Below are 26,037 nucleotides of genomic sequence, written 5' to 3' on the forward strand. Positions count from 1 at the left end.
CGGCTCAAAATTATTTATCGTAGCTAATGTTGGTCATATTAATAGGGAAGCTACTTTGAGTAACATAATGTGTCCATGGTACACATAGAGTTTCCACATTGTGCGGTCAAATAAACTCGTGCAATAAACAGCAATATAACATTTGGCAGGAAGTTGAATACAGCGAGCCTACTAAGAAGTCCTACCGTCTATGAGACACTAGTTGTTGACGTTCTCGAGTCGCCGCTCTCAAGTACAATAAAATCAAATTAAATATTTTCGAAAAAATAACATCTAAGGTGGCAAGAATGCAAATGAAATAATTATCAGGCTTCAGCTTCCACCATTTTTACATCGGTCCATGAACGATTCAGACTAAGACTAATCTTGGCTGCCAATACTAGTAGCATTGCTGTCCCATGCCAAATCAGAATGATTCAGTGAATATGAATCAAATTATAAACACAAGAACTTGTTGCCTAACATGAGCAGCAAATTTAATATAAGGAAATTTTGGATGAAGGCTTCACACTTTAAATAAGCCAGCTTTTACGAAAAATTCTTGTTCTGATATGATGACTTAGATGGTGAAAGCCCTGGATGCTCATATGAAATTGAAATCTTCAAGATCCGCAATTCTGAAAAAATCCAAATCGGACTGTAATTTAAACCTATTATTGTGTTATGTAAAACTAAATGCGAGTAGGCTGAACACTTAGTAATAAATTGGAAAACATGAAAAAACATAGAGAAAGGGCATATAATTTTTGTTAAAAATATTCGTAGTCTAAAGTTCACATTATGGGAAGAAGTAATGTACGTCGCTTATTAACCATTTCTACTTACATTTTGGCTGGGTAATTCATGTACATCTTATTGTGCTATACATGTGGTTGTTTCAAATCCGTCTTCAGTTTATTAAATGGGTAAGGATATCATGTTTAGCAACGTTACTAACTGATATATATTGACATGTTTTACAGGATTTTAGACCTATATACCTAGATATTTTATACAGATCGTAGAATCTTCAACAAAGATTTTTGGCAATTTAAAAAATCAATTATGATAATAACAATGATATTTAATCTACTTTATTCATTCTTGATGAGCAAAAAAAATTTTGAACACCATAAATCAAAATTGTTACAGTTTATTCACTACAATAACTTCTTCAACATATATGCTGCTAAAATATTGCAAATTGAAATTTAGAGATGACGGTGTGCTAACGGACTCGAATATTTTTATTGGGTAAAACAGATAGTAGAGAACCGACACGTTGTAATTGAAAATTTAACTTCATTTCTCTGCGAAATTTGAGGCTTTATTAAAGAGAGAATTAAAATTTTTGTGAAAGGCGATAATAACACAAGGGATGAGATTTATTGCCAACGAGGTTTGAATTCAGCTTCTTATGTTATATGTAATTTATTCTGCTCTCGATCGAAAGTATGACCCTGAAGGTGCAAAATTATTATAATTAAAATTTATTCTAAATTTTTAATTACTCGCATATGGGTATTATTCGAACGATATAATTGCGCATGAATATAACATTAGAAGACCAATTTAATTCATGTCGATGGATTCAATTTGACACTTTTGATATTTAATAAATGAATACATGTTGATCAATTTAATTACGCATGCATTTCATATGAGTTGATCATGTTAATTACGTTCACATGTCATATGTGAAAAAAAAAAATCGTACACTCGCCGTAGCTTTTTGTTTATTTTTTATTTATGTCGTTGAAGCCTTTCTGACCTCACTGACCGCGAGGTCCGGGCATGAAATTCTCTAAGGCCTGACGATCATTTATAGCACGATCAATTTAAAATCAAACCGAGTAAAGAATTTTAATTACTTCTGAATTCTAATCAATGGAGATATAGCGGTTAAGTCGACAAACCGTACTTATTATCGTGAGATGCTTCACTGCAATTCTGGGGGGAAGGTTGTGCCTATTGCTGTGTCATACTATGGAGTCCAGCACAGCATAAGCTGATAGTATCGCAGGCATGACGCTCAGCATTATTCCATGTGAAGTACTTGAGGCTCCTGAGGGACAAATAGATGTCTCGTTGTGCATTATGAACATTATTATCCATACGTATAATCAACTATAAATTTCTCTGATACCGTTCAATATATTCAATGTAATTGGCACTTACATAAAAATGATACCTCAAATAAACTAATCTAAGTATTTTTTACGTATTTAAGTTGCCTAAGTAGTCTAAGTTTTAAAACGTAGTCTCGGCTCATGAACATTTTGCATTATCATTTTTGTCGCATATTCCTAAAAATGTAATAACGACACATAAACAGCAATGGCAGGAATGACCCCGAAATAAAATGTTTTTAATTAAAATTTAATGAACATATGAAAAATTTAATTATATTTGATTTTCGAGAAGCAATCATATTTTGACAGACACTTTACAGACACACAAAAGCAAAGATCCTGCATGACTTTACAATGGCTGACAGTATTGAGGATACTTCCGTGTCAGACGCTAAACGGACGGATAGAAGGACTGGCGCACGGCTGACACTGCCGACGTTTGTCCCCGTAAATGACTTTGGTCGCTGACAAACGACCTGACAGAGTAACTGCTGCTTTCAAACTCGAGCGCGTGAACACCTCAGCGAATTATTGCCAGCCGTAAGTAATGATACATTAACTGTGTCCCTGGAAAATCTTAAAATTGACTAATGGACCTAAAAATTAGTTCAAGTGAAAATAAGCATTTGAAATCGCACAGACTCACTTTATAAAGTTTATTATCAGCATTAGTCATAATTCTTGTAACAATTGAAATAGAATTTTTATGAAATGAAAATATAAAACATGGACGTGAAGCAAGCAGAAAATAGAAACCGTACCTGAGTTGCGCATGTATTAAAAACATGTTCACAGGGACAAAAAATTTAGACACGTTTCATGGTGGAAAAAAAGTTAAACATTTTGATAATGAAAGTAAGTTATGTATGTTCAAATGTTGACGAAAGTTAAGCCTAATTCAAGGTGAAAGGAAATTAGAGATCTTTTCCAGTCGCAGTAAGTTATACCTTTTAAAGAGGATGAAAGTTACGTATTTACGAATGACCCTTACATCTGTCCTGTTGGATTGAGTGACTATACAATGATCATCATTTTATTAGATTGTTGAAGGCATCATTAGAGTAACCGTGTCAAGTGTAACGTTCAGCTAACCCAAGCTGGATTTTGTATGAACTCGTGTTTGACGTGTTAACCGAGCATCAATCTAGATCAGGCACACGAAAGTGCTTGATAAGTCTGTTCCGCATACTTAAAAGTTTTTTATTTCCGCACACCATGTTAACAGTGTATATGCAACCAAAGGGACCAAAAGGCAATAATCTTAACGGCATTTACAAATAATTCCCTTTGTTTATCCTACGGGGAAATTATGCATGTTGCGTGGAAGTTTCTTCTTCCTCGCCTCATCGTTTGCCTGTTTGCGACTATTAATAATTCTATCCTGCTTCGATTCGTCAATGATTCATCCACTTGCTAATTCGAGCTTTCACCGCTCATGAATCGCAGGTTGCACTATCTAGACCGACAACTCTGTGTTATCGCTGCTCGAAGTCGGCGCAAAACTTGCTCATTAGCCGTAATCAAAAGAAAGTAATTATAATATAATATTAACTCAACATAATAATTTTATGAATTGCCATAACATGTACTTAAGCCGCGTACCACACCTAAAGTTCTGTCTCCGAAGAGAGCGATAACTTAGCCAAGAGCCTTATGAAGATAACTCAAAACGAAATATTTATCAATAATGTACTATAACTTTTGACTACACCGCTAACCACACCTGAAGTTCTGCCCCCAAAAAGTGCAGGTCTGATGGTGGTCTTGCGACGCGCGTGTAGCTCCTCCTGCCCCGTGTAGAGCTCCGAGACCCGAGCCTCGCATCGCAGCGTCATGTTGCCACGGTCGAAGTGATACCGGCGCACCGTGAACGCCAGGGTTACCTGGCAACGTTACGGTCACGAGTGTGAGTTATTAAGTACATTAATTAACTTAAGAGTTATGCAACCAAATCAAGGTGATGAGCAATAGAATGAAGCCACAATAAATTGTTATAGCCTTGGAATAAGAATCAAGTTTTCAAGTGAGTACAGCATTGAATTTAAAAACATGGAAACACTGGCAAACATTTTCCAAAAATTGCTTATATGCATAAAAAGCAAACTAACTTTTTTTCTAATTTTCTCCTAAATCCTTATCAATCTTACGCATTTATCGTGGCGTGCGGCCAGCTTTTGTATTCTATCGACCATGAAATTGGGCGCCAGTTTAGATAATCACCGTAAAACGGTTTGTCAAATTTGAACATGACGCTGCCTCGTCAGATGCGTTCTAGCGCTTTGAGACAAATTACAGTTGCTGTGGTTATCAACGACTTGCAAGTGTCAATCAAGGATGCAATGGATTTTTAAAATCAAATTACGCAAAATAAAAAATATCTATATTCCAATATTAACTACCCAATTGTTATTCCCTGGGAGTTATACCTTGGTTATTAAAATGTTAGATTCAAGAAACGTACCGTTGAGATAAATTCATTGTATTTAGCCATGATTGAACTCTTGCACGTCCAACAAAATCATTGCTACTAACTTTGACGGATTGTCTGCTGTGCGACAGCGAAGGCTGCGACTGCTGGAGATGGTCGGAGCTCCGGGCGCTTCCGACAGAGTTGCCCGCTAGGTTGTTATTATGAGAACCCTTTGCATGATTTTCACGGTGAGAACTATGCTCATGATTATTACGGTGAGAATTCTGTTCATGGTTATTACGTTCGGTATCACAACATTCTTCATGTTCGGTATCACCGAAATCAGGTATAAGATAGGGAGGTTTCGCGAGGCTGGTTGAGTGAGATGAAGGGAAGGAATATGGATCATTATCCCGACTGAATTTTTCATTAGAAAACTCTAAGCCAGATTGATACAAGGGGTCCATGTTTTTCCTGGTCGCATATCGTGGTTGTCCATACGTGTCATAATCTCTTTGCGTGCGAGACACTCGCGTAATTGTGCGTCTTCGGTGCAATTTTATTCTCAATTTTGTTAAATTTGATTTGTATAACTTCGAACTAACATGGCTTCGACTATCGTTCACTATTATTGGAACCTTATAAAATACTTGAGTTTTTTCGTCTATATAAGACTCGTTTGATTTAGTTATGTCTGAACTATCAAAGCCTTCATAATCGTGCACAAATTTTGAATCTGTCGAAAAGCCTTCTTTTTCATAAGTAATATTAATTCGGTTCACATAAGCATTTGATGTTATATTTTTGTCTGCATCTTCAACGAGTATTTTAAAAGTGAGAAGTGCTTCTGTTGTGTCATTATTAGGCCTCACATATATTATACTGCCATTTATGTTTGCTGCTGGATCTCTTTTTGCTTCTGTGGATTCATTAACAAAAGTTTTATTAGATAAATTTCCATTTCGAAAATTGTGAGTCGAATGACTCGACCTGCGGTCACGATACCAATCACGGCCAGAAGTTCCTTGACTGGTATCTGGATGCTGATGCATGTAATGGTTTTCCTGATACCTATTACTTGGGTATTGGTTGAACGGGTATTGGTTGTTTGGGTAATGCTGCGGGGACTGAGGCAGCGGAGCGGCGGTGGAGTGTGGGTACAGGATGTCATTCGGCGCCTGCAATGAAATGAATGAGAATTTAAATTTTCGTGATATGCAATTATAATAAAATGCAACAGTCAAATAATTTCAAATTAATAAGATTATCATGCCAATATTTATAATATCTTTAATGCTTCGCGCAATCACTTTTGTAGGCTGATCACACTTCTGCGTTAAAACTTCTTGCCCATTTATTTTAAGCCTAATTTTGGTATGGCATGACTTAAATAATGTTTATGAATGATGTTGTGCATACAAATAAATAAAAGCTAAGATTGTGAATAAAGATTGCTAAGAATAATATTATTTCTCTGTTGGACAATTTCGTGGCCTGGCCAGACAAAATTTCATTATTACGATAACATGAGTAGATTTAGAAACAACCATCATGTGGAAAATATTAAAAAGCAAGATACGACTATGGAACAACCCTCTTGTGAAAACGATTAAAATAACGAGATTCGATTCATTAACAACCGTCTTTTAGAAGTGATTAAAATAACGAGATTCGTTTCAATAACAACCGTCTTTTAGAAATGATTAAAATAACGAAATTTGATTCAGTGGCAGCGTTTTTTTTGTACAAATACAACCGGAAATGAAGGGTTGGTAGCACACACCTCGTGCCCGTTGATGTACCAAGTGACCTGAGCGGGTGGCATGGACGGTAGAGTTATGCACGTCACGTTCACCAGGTCTCCGTCCTCATACTCTGACTGTCCCCCCAGCACAATGGGTGGACCTGCTGGCAGATCTGAGCAGCAAGTGCAAAAAAATGAAATATTGAGATGAAATAAATACACTTCAGAAAATATTCTCCTTTCTCCTCGAGGAAATATTTTACTCTTCGATTCAATTGTAAAAAACATGAGACTAAAAACTTAAAACTTTAATACTGCAGTCATTCGCGAAAGAATAATTTTACTTTTTCAATTATATATCTCACGACTACATGTATTTCGATAGAATATATTTTCTATTTTAATTACGCATTTATAGACTTCCTAACTTTGAGGATAAATGGCATTTAACTGAATTATCTATCATCAAACGAAACAATTTCAGGTCCCAATTTAGGAGCATCCAATCTCTCAAAATTATTAGTCACGGTTAGAACAGTTTAAAGTTCTAATACTAAATTACATCCTGTAATAAACTTAAAATACTAAGTTCGACACAGAGCTAGGTCGTCTATGAAGATACACTTTTCGAAGTTCTCATTGAGTTAAATCACTATAAGTACATAAGTGCATAGTATTATAGCACAGAGAAGCTCATATCAAGTTATAACGTGGATATAAAACCCAAATTGTAAGAATGCGTGAGAAGAAAGATCGCTCTCTGATCGTCATTAAAACCAAGAAATTCATTACACGTCAAGTTGAGATCTCGACGATACGCGGACCCAAAACACATGAACCAAAAAATACTTCATCAACTCTGGGGATTTTTTCTTTGGCAAACGATTTGTCATCTGGCAAAACTTACTTCTCAACATCGCCTATTGAGGTACGGAAAAAGCGAAAGAATCTGCATTTTATGCGCACTTCCCTCCACACTTTCAAGTGGCTAAAGTTGCAGTCACCAGAAAAAATCGTTTGCATTTTACTGCCTCCGCCTTTGGACGGCTAGGAGGAAGTCGCGTTGCAGCGACATGGTTGCAGTCTTCAGAGTTCTTCCTAGTAATGAGGGCACGAAAAATTCTACTCAATCTTAATTTGGATTGTCAAAAAATAATACAAAAGATTTTTCTATTTCATTTTTTACAAAATAACAATTTTAATATTTTAGTTGGGGTGTACGATCAAGTCGGCAAGTTTAATACGTACTTTGTTCATCCAGAAGTTAACTGACAAGTTAATATTTAAAAAAAGTTAGTCATTGACAATATTTTTCCTCAACGAATGCGATATTATTAGAGTTGCAAATATCAACATTTACTCGCCCATAGAGCAACGCTAACTAATGTTGCTAAATGGGCCGCTAAAGAATGAACATTTCTGAGATAAATGCAAAGGAAGATTTTGGAAAAAAAACTAATGTTCAAAGCAGTCCATATGCAGATTTCCTTCCCTCTAATGGGTATTCGAACATAAACATAATATATCAAAATTTATGCCCATTGAATAAAAATTAATCAATCAATATTGAGTGTTCCGTGCGTTTTAGAATTTGATCGTTTCACCACCGACTCCTGACATATAATCCATCATTACAAACATACCAAGATGCACAAAAAATTACCCTAACACTGATTTCCGTCATAAACCGTAAAGTTGGCTCACGCGGGTAATTTCAATTCAGTTTTAGCAATGTAAACGTCAAGACTGTCCGACGGATGTAATTAAAAGAGCAATAAGAGGACGTCAGATGCATACCATCTCTACACCTGACGCACAAAACTGCTGCTATGCCAGTTACTTCTAAAATATTGACCAGCACTGAATCTATTTAAATTAATTAGAATATCTAAAATATTCACATGGAAAATGACTTGAGAGAAATTATAATTCATTTGGATAATCTTTTCTCCGTAATCCATAGATAAGAAATATTAGAGAATATGTAATACTAAAGAATATTAATTTAATTAGGTTCCACTAAAAGGAAAGAAGTGCGCAAGGAAATCATAACACAAATATTTTTATCGCTATTCTTCCCCTGTCATGACATGAAGGAGAGTTAGAAAAAAATTGTCAGGAATCAGACATGCACCAAGACAATTAAATCAGCCATGCACCAAGAGAATTAAATCAGCCATGCATCAAGACATTTAAATCGGTCATGCACCCAGACAATTAAATCAGCCATGCATCTAGACAATTAAATCAGCCATGCATCAAGACAATTAAATCAGCCATGCATCAAGACAATTAAATCGGTCATGCACCCAGACAATTAAATCAGCCATGCATCTCAAGACAATTAAATCAGCCATGCATCAAGACAATTAAATCAGCCATGCACCAAGACAATTAAATCAGCCATGCACCAAGACAATTAAATCAGCCAACGCCAAAGCCTATTTATATATACTTTGAAATCAGTTATGGCTCGTAAAAATAATTGTTTTACAAGTTTTTCATCATCAGAGTTTACTCAAACCTCTAATGTTGCCTAGAATCAGTCAAGCAAAATTTACGTCTTATGAAATGACTTTCTATCTATGAATGCGAGTTTATAATTCCGCGTAATTATCCTAGTTAACTCTGTTTTAAATCATTGACCTTAAATATGATGTAAGCTAATGAAACAAATTAATTACTTCCTCATTATCATGAGTAGACTCACCGACAACTTGCATCTCGCCAGACTTGACGAGCGTCATGAATTTCGGTGACTCAGCGAGCACCTCGCACTTGTAGCGACCCGTCGACTCGAGGCTCACGTTCCTGAGTCGCACCACTTCCTTGTCAGACTGTGACACCTGCACGAATTAGGCGGGCGGAAACGTAGTCTTGGGATCGTTCTAATAAAATTTGTTAAGAGTTCCTGACTCCGTCAGCCAATCACCGGCGACTTTTCAAGCTAAACCCACCAATCACAGACGAGAAGCCGGCCGCAACGTGTTCTTAAGCAAGTTTAGATAGGACGGTGATTTTTATCGCACCTAGAAGAGAACTCTACAGTCAAATCGTATGTTGAATTGTTATTTTGCTGAATGAAAATACACACTTGCTTATTTGCAATTGTTTGTTGATTAGTGGCAATGCATTCAGGCAGACGGAATGTCTGTTCAGTGACAATGCACGGAGGCAAGCCGAATGCTCATCAGGTCGTGGCAGTGCACGCATGCAAGCCGAATGTTCAGCTGTTCGTGGCAGTACTCGCAAGCAAGACGAATAATGTTCAGGCGTTCGTGGTAGTGCATATAGGCTAGCCGAATGTTCAGTCGTTCGTTGCAATTTATGCAGGTAAGCCGAATGTTCTGCCGTTCGTGGCAGTACTCGTAAGCAAGACGAATAATGTTCAGGCGTTCGTGACAGTGCATACAGGCAAGCCGAATGTTCAGCAGTTCGTGGCAGTGCATGCAGGCAAGTTGAATGTTCAGCAGATCGTGGCAGCGCGCACAGACCCTCCTGCGAAGTACAGGTTTCGCTCTGATCCAGGCAATGTCTCGCTGTGCCATCGCCGTCAAGCGGCGTGAGACCGGCAACAAATCTCCCCACAGCTTCTCGCTTTGCTTGTGTGTGTCTTGCTGTGGCGAACCTTTCTTCATTTCAGAATTTAACTTAATAGTAATAATCAACTCTAAATAATTAAAAATAACTCCATTGAAATGATATACGTGCCAGAAAATGTGTTAATGTGCCTCCATTTCTACAAATTTAATTTCTATTAGAAAGGGAAGTACATAAGCGAATATCCTTTCTAACGCTTTTCAAAACCTATAAATGTCTGACACATTCCATCAAGTTTTCTATCTCATTCAAGAATTTTGATAAAGATGAATGTTGATACTTTGACCAAAACTCGATGCAACTGCAGTTTCTTTGTCAGAGCAACAGGATCGTTGTACTAATTTTAGCAAACCGAAGAATGGAGGGAGAGTATAGGGGGGACTGCAATATTTTGAGGCGGGGAGAGTTCATGTGTATTCAGTTCTGCGACACTGCGACCACCAAACTTAGATGTATTTATTAAAAAAGTTCCAGGCTTGCGGAGGCATTGGATTCTGCTTATGAGGAGTGCCAGAGCTCCAGGAATTAAAAAGGTTCCTCCGATATACGCAGGCAGTTGATAATAAAAAGGATAACTATCAAATGTTGAAATAATTGTGCTCTAAATTCTGCATGGAATTAGCAAGATGAATGTTAATAGGATGGAGCTTCTAATTTGAAAACTGCTGAAGGCTCATTGAACAGGGAAAAAATTGAACTCATTTTTGTAATATTCAACTTATTTCGTCTAATAATCGATTTCGTATATAGAATATGAACTGAAAATTTGTATATCTCAAATATATTGAAAATAATTGAGATTTACAAATTATTATACTTCACGTAAATGAAACGTGACTTGGCTTGACCTAATAGACCCAAATGAAAATCAGTCTAATTTGCGAAATCCTATTAAATTCAACAATAACGGGATGCTTTCCGCCACAATTTTTTCCATCACTAGAGTTGACCGAATGTAGGACACTATTTTGTGCACCAATTGATCAATTAATATATAACAGAAATTTCCCTTCAATTACTTTAGTTTTAAAGCCATTTAACTCACGTCAATGTTAACACCAGCCATGGGAAAGTCCTGCTGAGTGAGCTTCTCTGCTGGCACATAGCGGTAGATCTCACGACCATCTTTGTACCACTTGACAGCGTACAAGTTTTGCCCCTCCAGGTCAAACTTGCAAGTCAGCGAGGCGCCTTCGCCGAGTTTCACCCACGACGGCACACTGAATAGCGTCCACTTGATGCATTCACCTGTCGGTGGGGGTAGATTGTGCGCATTAGTGTCGCATTATATGAACCTTCAACTGATAATTTCAAAAATGAACTTATTATTGTTAACGACCTACTTCTATTTTTTTAATGAGAAATCTGATTTTTAATTTATGTTCACTTCTGCCTTGTAGAGAATGGATATTCTTAGACTAGGTAATCTTCACTTATTTCCTGCATTTTCAACATGAAAATTGTGGAACTAGCTGGTTAATCAAACGTCAGGAAATATCGTGACGTCTAGCGCTAAAATTCGCCAATGGATCAAATTCACCACCTCATCGAATCTGGAAGCAAAGTTTTCGGGTCATTAAAAAAACAGGTGGATTTGAATTATTTGAGAATCGTTCATATGTCCACAACTAGTGAACTTGATGAGGATATCAAGATATTTTAACAAAGTAGTATAGTCGCTGATTATTTGTTCAATTCAAGGAAGAAGTGTTTGCATAAACACCACTGAGAATAATTTGTTTTCCCGGTAATGAGGAATTTTCCCGGGAGACGCAATACGATATTAGAAATAATATTTCGCTAATGCCGTGAAAGAATTCGAGGTGCTCCACTAATTATTGGGATTTCTGCAAAAATATAGTTGAACTTTAAACAGAAATAAATACGTTTAAAAATTACTTTTTAAAGACAACACTTCTAAAGAATCCAGTGTCTCCAATGTTAAAGATGTACAATGAATTTCTCATTTTATTTTCGAAAATCAAAAAAGTAATTTTTCAAAATTTTTTAATATATAATTTTTGTTTTCAAAATTATTTATTCTGTCAATTGATTCATGCATTGCCTTCGTTGTCTGCAACTTTACGTAAGTGTGCAAAATTTCAGATCGATTGGACACGTAGAAGTGTGTTAAATATTGATTATAAGATTTGTGGCAGACAAACAAACAAACAAAGAAACAAACAAACAACAAGAAGTGAAGTTAAAGAGAAGTGTTGTAAAAAAATAAGATATAATCGAATTCCCTTCCTAGTTCATTGATATTCCAAGATTTTGTATAAATTTAAAGTAGAATTTTACACTATCGCTTTATTCTGGTAGAGACGACGCTCCAACATCACTCAGGATGAATCCCTGCATAAGAAAGACTTGAATGCTTTATATTACATTGACGAATATGTTTACAGGCCTTAGAAGCGCAGGAAATATTTGGCGCAGTGCAGGCGGTAACTGAATACCGAGATGACGAGGCCTAGGAATGCAATCTAAGTGTTGTGTAGGAGTTTTGGTCCCGCGATGCTCCTCTTTATCGACGACCGGAATTCGATAATCTGACATCACCAAGGATCGCCTCGAAAACTTCTGTTATTTTCATGAAAATAATGTTTCTGACGCTTGGATATTTAAATAAATATAACGTATCGGATTCAGCACCAAGCATCAGTATAGTAGTTAAGTGTTTCATTTGGTCTCAAGTGGTACCAAATATCCTAACACTCTCACGCAAACATCGTATCTCATGCTTTCTTCATGGCTCACTAATGTTCGCAATGTTCTTGGATCACAAATATTCCAACAGTCGGAACCTTCTGTCGCGAGCCACCTAATTTCAATGTGTTCGAAACCACGAAATCAAGTTTCTCATGGTTATACTGAACTTAAACGTGATCGACTAAATATTGCACCAAATTGATAGGAAAAAATCTGTGTAATAAAGAGAAATTAAAGAGTGATCAGAACTTTCATCGTTTTGAACAGTTACAGTTCATTTCAGGATAAAGTTGTATGTACAAGTAACAATATAGGTAAGGAAATAAATTTGTCATGTAAAACAAGATTCGAATCTAATCAGATATTACAAATAAATATAATTATTAAGTGTTCAATCATCTGTGCCACGCCCCTGAGCATCAAAAATTCACTATTAACTTGCTGGTCAAAAATCTATGATTTGAGGGACTCAAAACCTCAGAACTCTTCTGAACAATTCAAAAGTGGGCGCGAATGTAAATCGGACCTGAACTTTAAACCAAAATTTGCATCATCAACATCATAATATATTAATTGTTCCTCATCAATTAACCACTGAAGTTGTCAATAATTCAGTAGTGTTCGGCATGTCTAGCGATCCTGCAACGAACGTCACATCACCTGGGATGAGCTGCATGATGATAAATGATTGTTCATAATCGCGTGTTATTACAAGCATTTTTTATGGTTCATTAACATACACTAGCTGTAGATCCTTTAGACGTATTGACGAGTTTGATTCAAATGTTTATTTAATGAGCTCGTCGATTTCAGCGTTTTGTCTCTACTTAAGCCTAAAAAATATATGCAAAGAATATTTTCAAGATCACTTAATTTGAGTTTTATAAATTGCAATACTTATTACGAAAATTTACGAACGTGGCAAAACGTAGTTTCAGCCAGTATTATAGCGGTCTTATTGAAGAATGTCGGTTTAATAGCAGCGCCTACCGCGTGTAAATACGGTGTTATTTATGGTATTGCGTTAAGGTTCGGAAGTAAATGACGGAAACTGGTCCTCGGTAAAACGAAATCTTTCTAATCGTTAAATGGTTAAGTAAACAGTATTCCGTGGCAGTGTTGTATGAATCTGAATGCATGAAAGAATTCAACAGAAGTGGAAAATGGAAAAAGTGGAATATGAGTTTTAATTTTATAAAATCGAGTGTTCATTTCGTATAAGCAATTAAAAAATAGTAATCAATTACCACTTTGAAATAATTATACAAGAAATTGCCAGAATTTCCGGGATATTTTATGACGCAGGCGACCTGGACTGAGAAGATTGAAATCTCGATCTCATGCTTGCAACGCCACGAATCTGTCAAGCGAAAATGTGATCATGAGTTCGTAGTGGCAGCGTTGGAGAAGAAGGCGTTGGCAGAATTCTGAGGACTTTGATAGAACAGAATGCGTTTCATGACTGCAATAAATTCCCATTTGAAATATAAGGCATTTCTTTCAAACCTTAAACTTAACATCGTAAAAAATGCTGTTAACTGTTAAATAGGTGGCGTCATTCGTTAAATTCGTAGTAGGATTATTATACGGCTGTTATACACTTGTCTTCTTAAATTACCAGGCTGAACCTTTTAACTAGACTCCTTCCGTTAATGAGAAGTGAATGCAAATCAAACTCAATTAGGTCCAGCCAGCATGCTCTATCCCACTGTCGAGTCGCATTAATTTATACAAAAATATCTGCACCATAGCACGTATGACACATATTTTTGATATTTCAAATCACGTTACAGCGTTAATGCACGAATATATTCGTATGGCTGATTCGGAATTCGAACCTACGCGTCATCTCTGATTGCATGCGCGCCGCGACGCGATGCGCCGCTACCGAGCGTGAAATATCGTCGAGGCGGCGCAGTTCAAATGAGTCGGAATAACAACCGTGTGCGCGTTCCTGATTGAAATGCAATGCCAGCCCACCGAAAAATTAAGCCTCCGATAACTCCGGCGTGGCATGACCGAGTCTGCGTTGTTGTAAAATGCATTCTTCTGATCGGTCTTTCAAAACGTTAGCTTTGAAATTTAATTTACCAGGTATACATGACAAATGACTAATGGCTTCTTGGATAATTCAAGTGATTTTTTTTTCTTTTAAATGAGTTTTCTATTCATAAGCTCCTCTGAAAAATGAAGATAGTAAAATATTCATATAACACGAAAAAATAGCAATTCATTACCCTCCATCAAAATAACAGAACTGGATGAAAGGGTTTTTCGCAAATTTGTTCGATACCATCGATCGATGATTACATTATTGAATCAAGTTTATACTCGGAATTTGGAACGCTAAACAAGCGAAATATTGGCGTGTAGAAGTAACAATTACTGAAAATATTAAACAAAATTTGCTAACATGAACAACAAGTATGTGCCTTAAATAAGTATAACAACATTCAATTTCTCCACTAGTATAATTTGGGAATCAGGAAATATAATCGTAGGCTTGTCAAATATTTCTGGCTAATTGAACTGCAGTGCATTTTTGAGTCGGGCAAAACGATAGCCCGACCTTAAGTTATGCTATCGTTATAAAAATGAGAAGTGAACATGGTTGCAAGTTAAAGATAATAAATTCAAAGTAAAATTAATTATTTGCAATGTAATTAAGTAAGAAATATTCAAGTAACGCTATTATAGTGTGAAGCGCCGGCAATTTCGCACTGAAAGTTGGATTTTTTTCAATGGTTGGATCTGGATAGAAGTTTTTTTTCTTACTTTTCTCTCCTCTCTCACGCGTTAGCTAAGTCGACGCAGCGATATGCTTCGACTCGTCAGCTGCAGTCATAAGCGACATTCGCTTACTACTTCCTGGCGCGAGGTTTGCGTCGCACAAAATCCAAATTCATTGAACTCTCAAAATAAATTATTTCGAACACAACTACATAACGCATGGAAATTTTTACCCATCATGTTCATTAAACGTACAAGTCATGCAGAACGCTTGAACAGCCGAACAAAAATGCTGTAAGTTGAACCGAGAAAGTCAATCAGTTTGTTATTCAATCTATGACAACCGCTCACCTACAATCAAATCAATAAATCGCTCACCCAGACATAAGCAGGCGCAAGTAATAAAGCATGAATAATATGCAAGAACTTGATTACTGTGCCGTGACTTTCGAGTCCTCCTTGTGTGTGCTCCCGGTGGAATTCATTACATGGATTAAATTACTACATTATTTGGCTGGGCTCGCGTGTTCAGAAGAGATGAAGAACGTGTCACACCATCAAAGACACGAGTACTTTATTCGGCTACCCGACCATGCGGTCATTACCATCGCACCTCCCTGCCTCTCATGCTGTGGAACCATAAAATTAGGATATTAGTGAGAAAATACTGGTGATTTGTTACATGAATACTTTTATTGATACTTTGGACGCGCAGATACTTTGAATGTAAAATACCCACGTTATACAAAACCTAATTGTTAGTCTTTTCAAAGAGTATTAATATCGAAGAAAGATGATTTCAATTGAATTTAATGTGGTACTTTAATTATTAATCTCGTTCAAATGGTCGTCAAATTATGGTGATTCATCCAGAAATACGCTTATTCGATGAAAAATTGAAAATTCTTTCGGATCAAGTTTATGTACCGGAGCATAAAATTTACTTCGCTTAATTCTGATCAATACCAGCAATACAGGTTCAATATAAAATGAACAAGTGATATGGGATAACGAATTAAAACAACGGTTTGTTCTTTAGTTTACTATCCTTAAAGAAGCATTGTGGTTGACGAAATAAAAATTTGCATGAGCGGTAAAAAAATCAATGATAATAATTAAGGAACTTAAACAATGTTATTCATTCTTTTTTTATTCCTATTGGCAGATTTTAATAGGATTTAGTGTTTTAGCGCATTTTCCCATTTATGGAAAAAATGCACTATTGTGCTCGCCATGTCCGTCTGTCTGTCTGTCTGTCCGTCCGTCTGTCCGTGACCTCAAGTTTTCGTCGACGAGAAAATGCGCTCTCTGTCACTCACTGCAGTGAGCACTGAGTTATATTTTTTAATATTGTATTTTTGAGTTAATTTAAAGTGAAATGTTAAGCCAATGATGCAGAGTAAAAATTTCACAAAACCATCCAAGACTAAAATATTTATCGGCTATAAAATATCATTTCCACGAAATACCATGAAAAACGACTGCTCGTCCTCAACGAGACATCTCCGACTGGAGCAGCGGCAGCTTGTGTTTACATGTAACTCTTTACGACGCTCGAGTGTAAGCGATCAGATATTGAAGCACTGGACCAACACAAGCGTGGCCCGCACCTCTGCAGCTGCACAAGCCAGTTGCTGATAAGACACAGCCGCTTCATGCATGGTATGTATTTACGCACTTATTTTTGGTGGAAGCGGAAAATCTGAATTTTCATTGCTGGAAAAGACATCAAATTTTAATGCAATCTCTCCAGAAAGCGGGTGAGATGAAATGACTATTGGTTATTTATTAAAAAACGTACATACCGTATAGCTGCTTTGAGAAAACTAACAGAAGTGAAGGAAAAATGGAAATTAATAAATAATTTTAAATTATTAATTTCATTGTCTGGAAAAATACCCTGGAATATATTAAAATGGTAGAGATTCAATAAACTACATGAAAACATTGTTACTTTTTGTAGCTGATAGTTTACATTTTCCTAATTTAGCTTCTGTTAAAAATATTTGTTATGAGTTTGCTTCTATTACAAATTTACAAATTTGCTATTAATGCAAATTAGCTTAGTTTTTCTAGAACATTAAATGAAATTTAAATAATATAGATCATGTAATTTGACGTATGTCATTATTCAAATTAATAATTGAATTAAACTTCCATCGTTGCGCGCAGACGGAAGAATTCCAAAAAAAGTTAACTAAGATATTAAAACTAATTAAAACAATGAATTGGTTAGATGAGGTCACGGGAAAAGTAATCGGGACGATGATTTCAACATTACATGACAAACCAAACGGATACGCTGAACAACAAACAAGTCATGCATGGCTCGCTCCTTTTCTCAAATTATCCTTTCGGAAGGGTAGGGCTCGGAATACCATCCTGTTTGTCACAGTTGGTGACACAAAGGTTCTAAGCACATCCTGCCTGCCCTTTCAACATGCATTTGCACTAACTCAGCTCATCAGTTGACGGCTAAACTGAAGCCAATCGCGTGCTACTTCAACCGCCTTGCACTTCAAATTTTATAATATATATACAGGTTACCGTTTTTCCCGTGTGGGACTGTGAAATACTAATAAACCTATGGGAATATATTTCAGTACAGAGTTTAAACTGACATATACCATGTGTGAACATTATGCCTGAAATGAAATAGATAAGATGTATACAGCTTGTGCATGTTGCAAAAAATGTTAAACTTGAATATATCCTTCTGGAGAATAAGTATGAGGATAATTATGTTTGGCAAAAGTATTGTAATATTGACTATCATGTATTATTTTATCGTAAAAATAACCTGCAGTCTTCAATTCACAGGAATGTTGAAGCAGTGCGGGATGCTGGTCGTGGTGGCGCTGCAGTTGAGTTTGGTGGTCGCCAGGCCACAAGGCCAGGACAACAACCAGCAGTATGGCTCCTGGGGGTCCTTTTCAGGTATGTTGACAATTCGGTGACTAATTCTAAATAAATACGTACCTCGCTTTAATTATATTTTTTAAACTGATCCTTACCTTATGATAGCGGCTCGTCGCATAACGTCCAGTAGCTCACACAACGTGATTTGAAGAGTCCGGAATTCGCATTTTCGTTGCTTTCAATCCCGTTACCACGATTCTTATTGCTAATTTTTAGAAAAGTTGTGTTATTAAGAAAATTATTCGTTCAAATCAGCATTTCACTCAGAATTTTAATTTCATTTCGAAAATGAGAGGAAAACGTTATTTTAAGGACCAAAATGTGGTTTACCGAATAAAAATAAATAAACAAATAAAATAATTATTGCACCTCTATCCTCTTGAAATGTAATGCCCCATTATTCCATCACTAAAAATGAAAGTTGAAATATCGGTTTTACAGGTCTCACTTTAATATGTGTTGTGGATATGGGCTCGATTTTCGATTTGTGTTTTGGATACGTGCTGGATTAGCACCTGTTTATTTGTAGCATTAGCTTTTACACATAGAAAATCACATTCACACAAAATTTAACAAGTTTTAAATATTAAATACTTTTTTCAAAATATACGCTGTTTTTCTCACGTAATGTAAATCATTGAAATAACTGGTTCAAGGACGCTGGACTTTATGACATGGTCATTTTAAAATAAAAATCTCGTCATGTTGCATGTAAGCCCTCGACATTTCAAACAAATGCATTATTTTTATAGTGCTGGCTCTTTTCGAAGAGTTTTGATTTCACGTGAGTTAATTTCTAAGAAATATTTAATTCTACGATAATAAAGTTATTAGCTGAACCATAGTTAATGCTAAATTCTCATGCACAGGCCTCGGAGGCAGTCTAAACCTAGGCGGTTCAGGAACCTTAGGTAGCAACGTGGGTGTAGGAGTCTACTCGGGACACGGAGGACCCGGTGGAAGTGGTGGTGGTCAGCACGGAGTGAACCTCTTTGGAAGCGAATCAGCTTCCTTCAACGGACAAGGTGCCTTGAACCTGGGCGTCTACCGTGGAGGTTACCGCAACGCTCTGGGCACCTTCGGCGTCCCTGGCTTCGGAGGACCTCAAGGCTACGGTGGACAATTCGGTTTCCCGGCCTTGCATGGCGGTTTTGCTGGGTAGAGATGATGTCATGTCCAATTGTTCAAAGAAGTAATGCCATATTAGTACGCTTGGCATAAAGATTCAAGAGATATTATAAAAATAAAATTATTTAGAAATGAAAAGTATCAACAGTGACTAGAAAATTAAAAATCATCGGTAATTCGGTTTTGACAATTGGCTCGAATTCCTTTTGCATGAAATGCCAAAAATGATACAGTTTTTTGAGTAATTTCTTATGTAAACATAGATGATGAATAAATTTATGTATGGTTCATTCAAACCCATAGGCCTGCAACATCAAGTTTACTATTCATTTCGTATAGCTCAAAAAATTGAATTTCAAAATCAATTTTCTTTCAGTTTGACCGATTTGAAGATGGCAAAGTTATAATGTACGAGCCGAGCAATGAAAATGAACGGAAAAATTTACTTCATAAATAAATAGAAACACCGAATTTAATAATATAATGAGGAATAATTTCTTGAATTTTTGACCTTTGCGAATAAATTGACCGCCAGAGCATCTACGGACAGACATTTGAATTAAAATGTTATAATCAAATATAAGGTAAAAAAAAATTTGGCTGAAAAGAACTTTAATCTAAAGTAGGTTTAAAACTTCGATAGGACATGAATTTAGTCGAATATTTTATAATAGTTTAATGTTTTGAGAAATTTAGACTAATATTGTTTCATAATAGGTCATATGTTAACATCATTATAGTGGCTTAATTTAGGCAATTTTTGCATTTCATATAGAAATTCCGAGAAGTTATCGGTTCATTCAATCGCTTAGAAATTTGTGAAATTTTTTAGCAGAAGAATATTTTGCATCAAATCACGTTTGAATATAATTTAATGAATATTTAATTTCATATTACCTGCAGTGTTAGCTATGCATAAGATCTCCTTAAAAATATCTGAAACAAAATATTTGAATCTCGTGAAATGGAACGAAATCATGCCGAAATGACAGCCCTTTACAACTGACATTTGGCTACTGCCGTTGTAACCATATTATTCTTAATAGTTCATTGCTATTATCTAAATATGTCGTAGTTTGTGTTTTTGAAGCCTGGCACCGTATACAGTATACAGGTAGGGTCTGTTCGGGTGCGTATCAAGGATACTTATCGTGTCGGGATATTCTATACATAGGGACTGTTCGGGCTAGTATCCAGGATACTTATCGTTTCGAAATATTCAACATAGTGGCTGTTCGGGTGAGCATCAAGGATACTTATCGTGTCGGGATATTCTATTTATAGGGACTGTTCGGGCTAGTATCCAGGATACTTATCGTGTCGAAAAATTCTACATAGGGGCTGTTCGAGTGCGCATCCAGGATACTTATCGTGTCGGGATATTCTACACAGGGGCTGTTCGGGCACGTATTTAGAATACATATCGTGTCGGAATATTAAATGAACCTGAAAATTCATTCTTATTAGGAGTATTGCAAGTCAGTGCAAAATTTGGCAAAATGTTCTTAAAGAAAAATTTACGTTTTAAATTCATACACATAATTTAATTTGGAGAGCGAAAAGGTTCATTTTCATAATTCGAAACGATTCTCACATGGAAGTAACATGCAAAATATTTGTATGAAGTTTTTTTTCTAAAAAAGATACGTGAGATTTATTCGTATATTCGAGATTCGGGATAACGGGATTTTGAAATTTTATGGGTTATCGAGCGCGAGCAACACCGTGCTAGCCTGACAGTTTTGGATGTACGCAATTACAATTTGTTTGAAAAACTTGGTATTTGTTGGTAATCTCGTCCGGACCATTTGTGAAGTATCATCCTCAAGTTTTCATTAATAATCAAATAATCTTTGTAACTATTTTTTTCTATTTATTACAACTTTAAACTGTTTTCTAATCTGCTTTCTTAAAATTTCTATGAAATAGTCAATGGCTTCTTTACTTCCGTTTGATAAGTTATTCTCATTTTGAGTTTAATCTCACAGATCTGTTTTTGAAGAAATTATTTGAAAATTTAGTTTAGTAAGTTATAAGGCAGCATCAGCTAAGGCTACTGACTAATTCCTACATGAATAAGTACATCGTTACTCATATTTTTATTACTACGTGCAGCAGAAAAGCGAGTGATGTCAATAATGCAGAATATCCGGTCGGATATACGTATATATGGTATATAGGTTTTTCCATCTTCACGATACCCTCATCCGCTAGGGTGACTCAAAGCATCCGTAGCCTCTGTCCGAGGCTTAACTCATTCGTGACCAACATCACGACTCATCGACTACTGGGCAGGTACTGTGAAAACAACACCCGTTCTGCACAGACGTCGCAACTTCAATGCTAACATCACCCATTTAGAGCAAACATTAATCATTGAGCGCAACATTATCTTTTCACTAAAAATATCACCCGTTTAGCACAAACGTCACTTGTTCTGTATAAACGTCAAACGTTCAGTATAAACGTCACCCGTTTAGAACAAACGTCGCACGTTCAGTACAAACATCTCCAGTTCGGTATAAACATCATCCCGTCGGTACAAACACCAATCGTTTAGTACAAACATCACCCATTTTGTACAAACGTCACCCGTTCAGTAAAAACATTACTCGTTCAGTACAAACGTTACCCATTAAGCTCACAGGTCAAGTCTTTTAATAATACTCGCGCCTTAAGAATAAAACTTGAGCCAACGCAATTTTTTCAAGCTCCTTGTTATAACTGAAAATTATCAATGACTTATATTAAAGACAATTATGAAGTCGCTACAGCGTGATTATTTGGTGTTAAAGCTCATTAGTCTAAAAATCCTCCCAATCTTACTTTGAAATGATAGCAAATAGAGATTAAGATATTTGCTGATAACATGTGCGATGATAATTTGATGCTGAGGATTTTTAAAATTTTTATTTTCCGCTGATAATGTACACGTTAACTATTATTCATCAGAAGTGTAATCTCAAATTTTTTAAACTGAAATGATATGCTGAAATTTATCTCAATAATTCATTGCAAAAAAAAACAATCATACCAACAAAATTAGGCTTAGACTGAAGTTTTATCTGCAACTTTTTACACATAAGTCATCGTTGAATTATCTTTGACTAAAATGTATCGCTTCGATCGAATTTTCTACGCCCCATGCATGAACTAATTGTAATTAGCTGTGAATTTACAAATAAATGACACATAATAATGAAATAACGTAACTCGTTTATTGTACTGGGCCTTGAAATAAAATTTTATATACTAGAAACAGTGAAATGCTGATTTGATTTGTCGCAGAACAACATTTTTTTATCTTTCCCCTACAAAGAATGAGACGCGACAGGACAATGTGGTCGCGTGTAGCCGTGTTCACCGCCGTGCTGGCGCTGCTCCCAGGGGGGCAAGCGCGGCCAGGCTGGGGGTCGTCGGAGGAGTACGGGTCATGGGGATCCTTTGCAGGTCACAAAATGAATAATATTTCCTTTAATTTATTCTGTTAGTATGGTTAAGAAGTTGAATTTAATCTATATCAAAATGTATGAAATTTTTTGAATTTAATCCGTTAGAAGTTGGATTTTATGAATGTTTTGTACATGGCTGTATGGCTCTGCATGTAGTTTTATTTCATTGCTTCACTAAAAAATAGTTAGTACAGTGCACAACTGTACTAAACTTGCGCTGTGCAAAATATATATTTATGTTAATTGAGTGAGGATTTTAAGAATGTGAAAAAGAAGATGCTGCGAAAACAGAGGCTTGTCAGATTGGCACTAATTAGCAATTATGGAAGGTTCACCGCTTCTTCATTACGTGAATGGTGCTCGTATTTTACAGTAAATCCTCATTTTCCTATAATTAAAAAGCTGTTAACGAAAAATTCGGACAAGGTTGTTTTTACATGAGGCACACGCAATCTCTTACCCTTATTTTTTCATTGCAGGTTTGGGCGGAAATTTTGGAGGGAGTCTGTCAACAAATTTAGGAGGCAAGTTTGGCATTGGCTTTTCAAAGAACCATGGTGACGGCCAAAGCAGCTACGGTGTCAACTTGTTCGGTAGTGGAACCGGCTCCGTAGCTGGATCCGGTTCAGGAAACGTCGGATTCTTCTATGGTGGACATCGTTTGCCTGCTCCTGGATATCCTAAGGGTCAGTCTGGAGTCGATGCTAACCAATCGCCATCAAAAGACAGTCGTCCTGAACCTCCTCAGACTCAACAACCAGTCCCACAGCCAGTCCAGCCTCTGCCGCCTGGACGAGTCTCTCCCAACTCGAAACCAGGTATCGAAGTGCCAGCAGAAGCAGAATCCTCAGGTGTAGCTGTAAAGCCCAAACCTCTCCCTGAAGTCTCGGAACTTCCTGATCAAGCGACAAACACGAGTTGGAACGATGGAACACAGTCTGAAGTAGCCCCGTTTCATGATCAAGCGACCGGCATCAACCAGAACGATGGACCACAGCCTGGAGTAGCCTCGTTTCCTGATCAAACGACCGGCATCAACCAGAATGATGGAGCACAGCCTGAAGTAGCCCCGTTTCCTGGTCAAGCGACCGGCATCAACCAGAACGATGGACCACAGCCTGGAGTAGCCCCGTTTCCTGATCAAGCGACCGGCATCAACCAGAATGATGGACAACAGCCTGAAGTAGCCCCGTTACCTGATCAAGCGACCGGCATCAACCAGAATGATGGAGCACAGCCTGAAGTAGCCCCGTTTCCTGATCAAGCGACCGGCATCAACCAGAACGATGGACGACAGCCTGGAGTAGCCCCGTTTCCTGATCAAGCAACCGGCATCAACCAGAACGATGGAGCACAGCCTGGAGTAGCCCCGTTTCCTGATCAAGCGACCGGCATCAACCAGAATGATGGACAACAGCCTGAAGTAGCCCCGTTACCTGATCAAGCGACCGGCATCAACCAGAATGATGGAGCACAGCCTGAAGTAGCCCCGTTTCCTGATCAAGCGACCGGCATCAACCAGAACGATGGACCACAGCCTGGAGTAGCCCCGTTTCCTGATCAAGCGATCAACAGTATTGAGAGTAACGAGGATGACCAGCAGGAGGACAAGAATATATTTTTCCCGGGCAAAGGGGCAAATTCTGGCAGAGGGCGAGAAGACAATGGTGATGAAACCAATCCATTTGGGGAGGGCATTATAAATCCTCGTATAGGAAGTGATGAATCCTCCGAAGAGGAGGAAAAAGTCCATTTCTTCCAGAGGATCAAGAATAAAATTAAGAAATTCTTTGGTTAAGTCTGTGAAGTTCTCGACGAAATAAACGCATTGCCAACAATAATACGCCACCTATTTTGTAATACATCACCATTTAACTCCCAAGGAAATGATTGAGCATTTAACATATTTCGCCTGCTTATTGTGTGTAGCCAGATATTTTATACTCGGATATATACTCAATTTACTGCATTATTTTTACTTAGGAATTTTTCGAGGAAGGATGGAATTATATTCAGAACAATGTAATTGAAGATTATATTGGATTTTGTAATTTTAATACATTACAAATTAAAATCGGGTGATATTTTTTATTATGCGTTCATCTTGCACTGCGGAGCGATTTGAAAACTAAAAATCCAGTTGCAGATATTACATATATTATATTTATATATACAGATATATACAGTTGCGTAAATAGTATATATTGATCGATGAAAGACTCAGGTCCTCATTCAACTGCATAAGAACACCAATTTAAAACCCTTATTGAAATTCGGTAGGATTTTTTTCATGAGTACTATGTATATTCTATTAATAGAAGAATGTATTACTAACAAATTATTTTTTATTTTATTGCTACTATACATATTTAGGTGTCTGCCTTCTAACAATATCGCACTGTACAATATATATTAGAAACCTTACATCGCAAAAACAAATAAAACTAAGTTCTTCAATGTATGATAGATTTTTGATGACAATTAATTACTTTTTCTTCTAACCATATAGATATTTTTTCCCCATTTTAATAGCCAAATTAAACTAATTCGCCTAATTCAATCCTACACTCATTGTCTTCTAACGGTAATTACATATAGTACGCATGAATTTATTATTTGACAATCGGAAATTGGGCCATTGCTTCTTTGTAAATTGCCATTGACTTTCATAAACAGTACTTCTATCACAACTATGTGGGTGAATGTCTATTTGCTTGCTCGAAATTTTTATTGAATGAATGCAAATTCATACTTTCCATTTGTCATTAGCTGAGCTTCAAACTTGAAAATGTTGAAGTTATCATGAAATTGTAATTCATTTAGAAGTGTTAAATATGTTCCGTTTCTGAAATTTTCAGTAAGCGCTAAAAACTCACCTAAAAGAATCTCCCAAAATTACGTACACTAAAAAACCCCTTTCATCTCAACAATTTGCTTGATATTACAATGGTAGTAGAGAACCAATTCTTATACTTAAAATATTCATTTGGAATAAAATTTTTGAAAGACAGTACCTAAATCGTCCATTTATTTTTTGAAAGTCACTCGAAACTTCATTCTTATTGCAAATGACATTTGCAAATTTCAAATAGAAACTTCGGGAACTAAAATGCTAAGAGCTATCGAAGAATCGAAAGTCACTGCAGTGATCAAAATAATGCGAAGTTTGCCTTATTTCAGGATGTGTAAGTAAACTCAAATTTTATGAGATGAAACAAACTTCCTTTTAAA

At 36.6% G+C, this 26,037-nt stretch overlaps 3 protein-coding genes across 3 annotated transcripts; 2 read left to right on the forward strand and 1 right to left on the reverse strand.

Moving 5' to 3' along the window:
* Positions 1-1,958: 1,958 nt before the first annotated feature.
* Positions 1,959-13,253, reverse strand: LOC108676628. Its single transcript, XM_047883148.1, has 8 exons — positions 13,238-13,253; positions 10,911-11,113; positions 8,976-9,111; positions 6,305-6,438; positions 5,600-5,699; positions 4,644-4,729; positions 3,835-3,994; positions 1,959-2,044 (listed from the first exon to the last, which is right to left on the reverse strand). Exons 1-8 carry the CDS (start codon positions 13,251-13,253, stop codon positions 1,959-1,961), a joined length of 921 nt encoding a protein of 306 aa, XP_047739104.1.
* Positions 13,254-17,770: 4,517 nt separating this feature from the next.
* On the forward strand, positions 17,771-20,155 carry LOC108676631 (glycine-rich protein 23). The gene is made up of 3 exons (XM_018164747.2): positions 17,771-17,849; positions 18,128-18,244; positions 19,096-20,155. The coding sequence occupies exons 2-3, from the start codon at positions 18,130-18,132 to the stop codon at positions 19,386-19,388; spliced, it is 408 nt and encodes a 135-aa protein (XP_018020236.1). The 5' UTR covers positions 17,771-17,849; positions 18,128-18,129; the 3' UTR covers positions 19,389-20,155.
* Positions 20,156-21,571: 1,416 nt separating this feature from the next.
* On the forward strand, positions 21,572-24,885 carry LOC108676640 (skin secretory protein xP2). Its single transcript, XM_018164756.2, has 3 exons — positions 21,572-21,649; positions 22,674-22,804; positions 23,286-24,885. Exons 2-3 carry the CDS (start codon positions 22,675-22,677, stop codon positions 24,602-24,604), a joined length of 1,449 nt encoding a protein of 482 aa, XP_018020245.1. The 5' UTR covers positions 21,572-21,649; position 22,674; the 3' UTR covers positions 24,605-24,885.
* The last annotated feature ends 1,152 nt before the right edge of the window (positions 24,886-26,037 follow it).

Source organism: Hyalella azteca, unplaced genomic scaffold (genome assembly GCF_000764305.2).
Source record: "Hyalella azteca isolate HAZT.00-mixed unplaced genomic scaffold, Hazt_2.0.2 contig12151, whole genome shotgun sequence".
Taxonomy (NCBI): Eukaryota; Metazoa; Arthropoda; class Malacostraca; order Amphipoda; family Hyalellidae; genus Hyalella; species Hyalella azteca.